This window comes from Halyomorpha halys, unplaced genomic scaffold, assembly GCF_000696795.3.
Source record: "Halyomorpha halys isolate HHAL.00 unplaced genomic scaffold, Hhal_1.1 Scaffold10.1, whole genome shotgun sequence".
In the NCBI taxonomy this organism is placed as follows: Eukaryota; Metazoa; Arthropoda; class Insecta; order Hemiptera; family Pentatomidae; genus Halyomorpha; species Halyomorpha halys.
In genome coordinates this window covers 1,227,495-1,232,849 of record NW_027107501.1, presented here as the reverse complement: position 1 = coordinate 1,232,849, position 5,355 = coordinate 1,227,495, and the positions used below count along the sequence as shown (strand labels likewise).

Below are 5,355 nucleotides of genomic sequence, written 5' to 3'. Positions count from 1 at the left end.
GTTTTTATGGTTGCAACATAATTGTTTTTTTAGAAAATAGTTCTATTTTTACTATATAACTTTTTTCATATTTCCATTAGAAAATTATTTTTGTCTGTCAGAGAAATCAAAGTTTTTAAGTACAAATTGTGATTAATGTCTACAATTTTTTTTAAAATGAAAATTTCTTAAAATACAACATAATTTCTTTCAGTATGTAAAAAATATTTAACTCTTAAAAATTTTTTTGATTGAGCTGTGAAAAAACATTTGTTTTTTGCATCCATCATTAATTTTAGTGTGAGTGTGTTTAGAAGAAAACCATACAAGACAAGCAATTTGGCAAAAAAGAAGTCACTGTCAAAATAAAAGTAATACAAATAGGAAATCAAATGTTTAAGTAGGACTTTGTTAAAATTAATAAACATTCCTCACTAATACTATAGCAATAAGTATCAATTTTATCATTTCAGGGTTATAAACATTACAATTATGCAATATTCATTTTATTGTTTTCTTTCCAGGGTTACAAACCTGCGAATGAAGAACCATCTGAGTATCAGACAATTCCTTTAAACAAAATAGAAGATTTTGGTGTTCACTGCAAGCAGTATTACTCTCTCGAAGTATCATATTTTAAAAGTTCTCTTGATCGTCGTCTTTTGGATTCCCTATGGAATAAGTATTGGGTTAACACTCTTAGTTCAGCTAGCCTTCTAACAAATGCTGATTATACTACTGGACAAATTCTAGATCTGTCAGACAAGCTGGAACAATCAGAATCTGCCTTAGGTATATTATTAATTTTTAATCTACTGGAAGATCAGTGATTGACTATGAGTAATAATAAAAGGAAGATGGTCCAGGTGGGGTCAAAGAAAAATAAACTCAAAAAGTCATAAAACTATTTAATTTAAGCCTATTTAATGTTTCGCCTCACGATACAAGCAATAAAAGATTTTTTTTCGTACTGGCCTGCAGCCTAAAAACCTTGCAATGTGGGGTGAAACATTGTGACTCATATTAAATAGTTTTATGACTATTTGAGTTGGTTTTTCTTCGTCTGCATCCAAATCATCTGTCTTTTATTAATTTTTAATTTATTTATCATGTGTGATAATCATCCTATTTGACATTTGAAAGGCTTGTTTAGTTAGATACAGTATGGCTAGGAGATATTAGGATCTGTTACTGCTAATTAAAAATTATGATTTTATACTTGCCAATCTGGTGTGTGTGGGGTTGATTTTCTCCTTAGAATTAATTAAAGGATAAATTAGTTGAGGAAGCAGTCAGTGAGAGAACGCTAATAAGTAAGAACTTACATTATTTTAATGACATTCTTATTAGTGTTCTTCTTGTAGCTGACTTTCACACTAACCAAATTCTCCATTATATCTGTACCATTCATAAAAAAGTTCAAAAGTATTGTGAATTAGTTTATGAGTTATCAATTTTTCCCTGTTTGTTACGGATATACTATATCAACATCATTTCAATAAAATTATATACTCAGGTTAATTTATAATAACAATAAAATGGATTTATTATTTATAATGTTTAAATTCATTTCTCCAGGTCGTGGGCTCTTATTTGGAGGTGCTGATCAACATGAAAAACGAACTGAGGACAAGTTACTTAAAGCAACTAAAGACAGTTGTAAGACCACAATAGAAATAATTCATGGATTAATGGCACAAATGATTAAAGATAGATTGTTTAACCAAATCAAGCCCAGTAAAAGTGATTAAGCAAACATAAATCTATTGGTTTTTTTATATTAAAAAAAAAAATGTTCTTTCAATTTTGTCAAGTTTTTGTCATCATTCTTAATACCAAATGCATGTTTCTACAAATGTGTGTTTTATAATCTTGTGTAAATATGTTTGTATACTCAACTATATATTTCCTTTATTGAATGGGAAAGCTTATTTTTTTTAGAGAGGCTGATTACTTTGATTGAATAATATATTAAATATTTTGTTTTCAATTTATTGTCCTTATTAGTAATCTTATATTATATTTATTATATAATTTAGAAAGTGAATAATTATTTTTATTTTTATTAATAACAAATGGAAGAGGCTCAATACTTGACTAGAAAACATGGGATAAATCCGAGAGAGCAAGGCAGGAGACTTCTCATCATAATATATGATCACATGTTTTAACCTGTTCTTATGGTGGCTTTACTAAATTAAATTACTTGAAGGTAATATTTCTATTAATGCTTAATTAACTTATGGTTATAATAATAGGAATATTCCATAAAATACACACAGTGTTATGATTCAATATTTTATTTCCCCTATAGATAACTGGCTCTGATATTTAAAACATTCTAATGTTCCAACTGTTACACAGTTATTAAATTTCAATTAAAATTATAATATTGAAAGTTTCTCTTATGAAACTACTTTTCTATCTATCTATTTCTCATAAAGTTAGATTTCAAATGAGGTGTCATAATATATTAAAAGAAAATGAACAGGAAAATCAGTTGTTTCACTATTCAAAACATTCCTGAGGGAGACCCATGTCAAAATAATTAATCATTTATTTTTGTTAAATTGGGTTCTTTTGCTATTTCTCAGGTAGTCAAGATTATCATTATGCCAAAATATCTTTGCTAGACACTGTCAGATAGAGATATAATGTCTGGACTTTTACCACTTGTAAGTTTGTCTTTATGTGTGAATTTTTATATAGAGAATTACTGATGTGACCCTCACTTTTATGTGTGAGAGTTAACTTCTTTAACAACATTTTCTTTAGGGGTTAGTATTAGTTTCCAAAATAGAATTTTTCCTGTTTTATACAACATACATAGTTCGGGTTGTTTTGTTTTTTTTGGTATTTGGTTTGCTAATATTATATTGTAGGTTCTGTTAAATTATAATTCCTGATTAATAATTTACACAAAGTTTGATATTTCATAGCAAATTATTTTTAATAATTTCAATATTAAAAATAAAATTTTGTGAAAGTATTTTTCTTTTGCTACTTCAAACTGTTTTTAACAGTAATAATCAACCTCTGTATAATCAGTTTCCATACTTAAAATAAATTATATGTTATATTAAAATAGACCTTAATGTGAAGATGTAATTTTCTTTTCAAGCTTAATCCCAAAAGTGCTTGTTTAACTAATAAGTAGCATTTTAACTTAAAAAGTTATTCAATTTATCAAAATTGATCTTTAAAAAAAAAAAAATTAGTTTAATGAAAAGGATGATTATTATAGCCAATTTTCTGTTTTATTTCAAAGTTATATTTTTAAAACTTTTCTTTATACTTGACTTGTATTTTTGATCTGTGTTTTAAAGATTCCTTTTGACCCATGTCAATATTTGCAATTCATGAAATATATCAAAGAACAAGGTGTGTTTTTATGGTTGCAACATAATTGTTTTTTTAGAAATATTGAAATTTTTATATTAAATAATATAATAATTTACTTAAGTAATATCCTCACACTATCTTTTTGTTGCATAATTATAAAGGCTGATGTCACTTAACTTCTAACTAGGAGGGTTGTCACCATGGTATGGATTGTAGTATGACAACCTTTTCCAACCCCTAAATTAATTTGAAAATCCAAAAAATTAGGAGATTAAAGAACCTACTTGAAACTGAATATGGGGTTAAAGCCAATATCTTTGAAGTTCAGAAATTGGGATTTAATATTTATAAAGTGTTAGAATAGAAAAAAAGTATGTTGTCAAGTGTCAGTATTAACAACAGGTAATTTAAAAGTTAAAATTCTAGAAAGTTGGAAAATTTAAATGTTTTCTTAAGTTGGGAAATCTGGAAAAAATTACTGAACAAATTAAGATTTCGCCCCTCCTAACAAATTATGGTAAACACCCCTAACTGAACTAATGAGGGTCAAACGTTCATGTTTGAACATGTTCCAGCAGTTGTCAGTCTTTACTCCTTTCTCAAAGAATCCTCAACATTCCACAAGCTCATCTACAGACGTTTGTTTCATGGTTGCAGAGTGAAATGTAATTTTCATCCAAATAGATAATTTTCACAGTAAGTACTTTTTTATTATTTCATTTTAATAATATTTCCTTTCGATGTAGACAAAAACCAAGTTTTAGGTTACTGTAATTTATTATTCTTTTCCAACTAATCATGCTCAATTTAAAATAATTCTGAGGCTCATTCATTATATGGGTTAATCAATGTTTTTCTCTAACCACCGAATGTGGACAAGCTTTGAATTAATGCAGGAAATAAACGAATTTGTTTTCCTCAGTTTCGAAATACCCACAACTGTTTTATGTTTAAGACACCAAGGAACGAATTGGAATTTTTTTCAGGCTGACTGTAGTGCGAATTGGTGTCTGGATTGGTCCTATCAATTCCGTCGACTAATTACGCTTACGCAAGCGTAAACAGATTTTCCTTGACGCACCATTAGATTTCAAAAAACGGCTTGTCCGATTTTGGTAATGGTTAAAAACAAGTTAAGGATTAGCACAAAATGTATCTAGTATATATTCCACACATTACTCTCGTAAAAAAAAAAATAATTTCCTGAGTACACATAATGCCCAAAATCGGTTCGTCTGTAGATTTGATTCTCTAATGACAAATCATTAATCATCAAGCTACTCCTTTTGATATGAAGTATCGATACTCTGAAAATATCTGATATCAGCGATGCCGATATCGTACATTATTTAAATTTTAATTAATAAAAAACTAAGGATACATTAAATTAGAATGATACTTATTCTGGTTGACTTATTAGTCAAGTAGGTACCTGCTTACCCAAAACACAAGTAGGTATGTTGTTTATAGTATTCCCTTACATAAAAAAAAAAATAGTTTAAAAATTATATTTTTTAAAACTACAGCTAGATTTTTATCTTATTAGAGTAATAATAAATTAAATGTTCTAAGAACAAGTCTTTTAGTTTTAAGCCTCACCTTTAAAATGACATTTTTTTTATCTTAATGAATCCTATAGTTTTTGAACTACCGTCGAAATCCGCAATTTACGGATATTGTACCCTCTAAATAAAGGGAAATGGATGCCATTTATACATATTTTGAGGGAAAAAAATTGGAGAAATTACAACACAAGTATAATCAAAAATTAAAATTGATCAAGCGATCACTTGGATTGACACAGGCACGAACAAAATCAAATGTACAAAAAGTAAGGCCAGTAGTATAAGAATCGAATAGGACCGCCTGTAGCTCAGATGGTAATGCCTAGGTCTATCGTTCTGAGATCTGCGAGCAGCGCCGGTGCGATTTCGGCCTAGGGGCGTTGTTAACTTTTTCATTAAATGGTAGTCTCATAAAAAGAAGAACTTGACTCTCCCCCTCCCCCCTCCACTATGGTTAGAATAAGTTGGT

The 5,355-nt window shown here is 28.5% G+C and overlaps 1 protein-coding gene across 1 annotated transcript in view; it reads left to right on the top strand.

Moving 5' to 3' along the window:
• Positions 1 to 1,969, top strand: part of CSN5 (COP9 signalosome subunit 5) — a 5,701-nt gene extending 3,732 nt beyond the window's left edge. The window contains exons 4-5 of the mRNA XM_014416788.3: positions 504 to 771; positions 1,558 to 1,969. Coding sequence (XP_014272274.1) covers positions 504 to 771; positions 1,558 to 1,730 — 441 coding nt within the window. The 3' untranslated portion in view covers positions 1,731 to 1,969. The remainder of the gene's footprint in view (positions 1 to 503; positions 772 to 1,557) is intronic.
• The last annotated feature ends 3,386 nt before the right edge of the window (positions 1,970 to 5,355 follow it).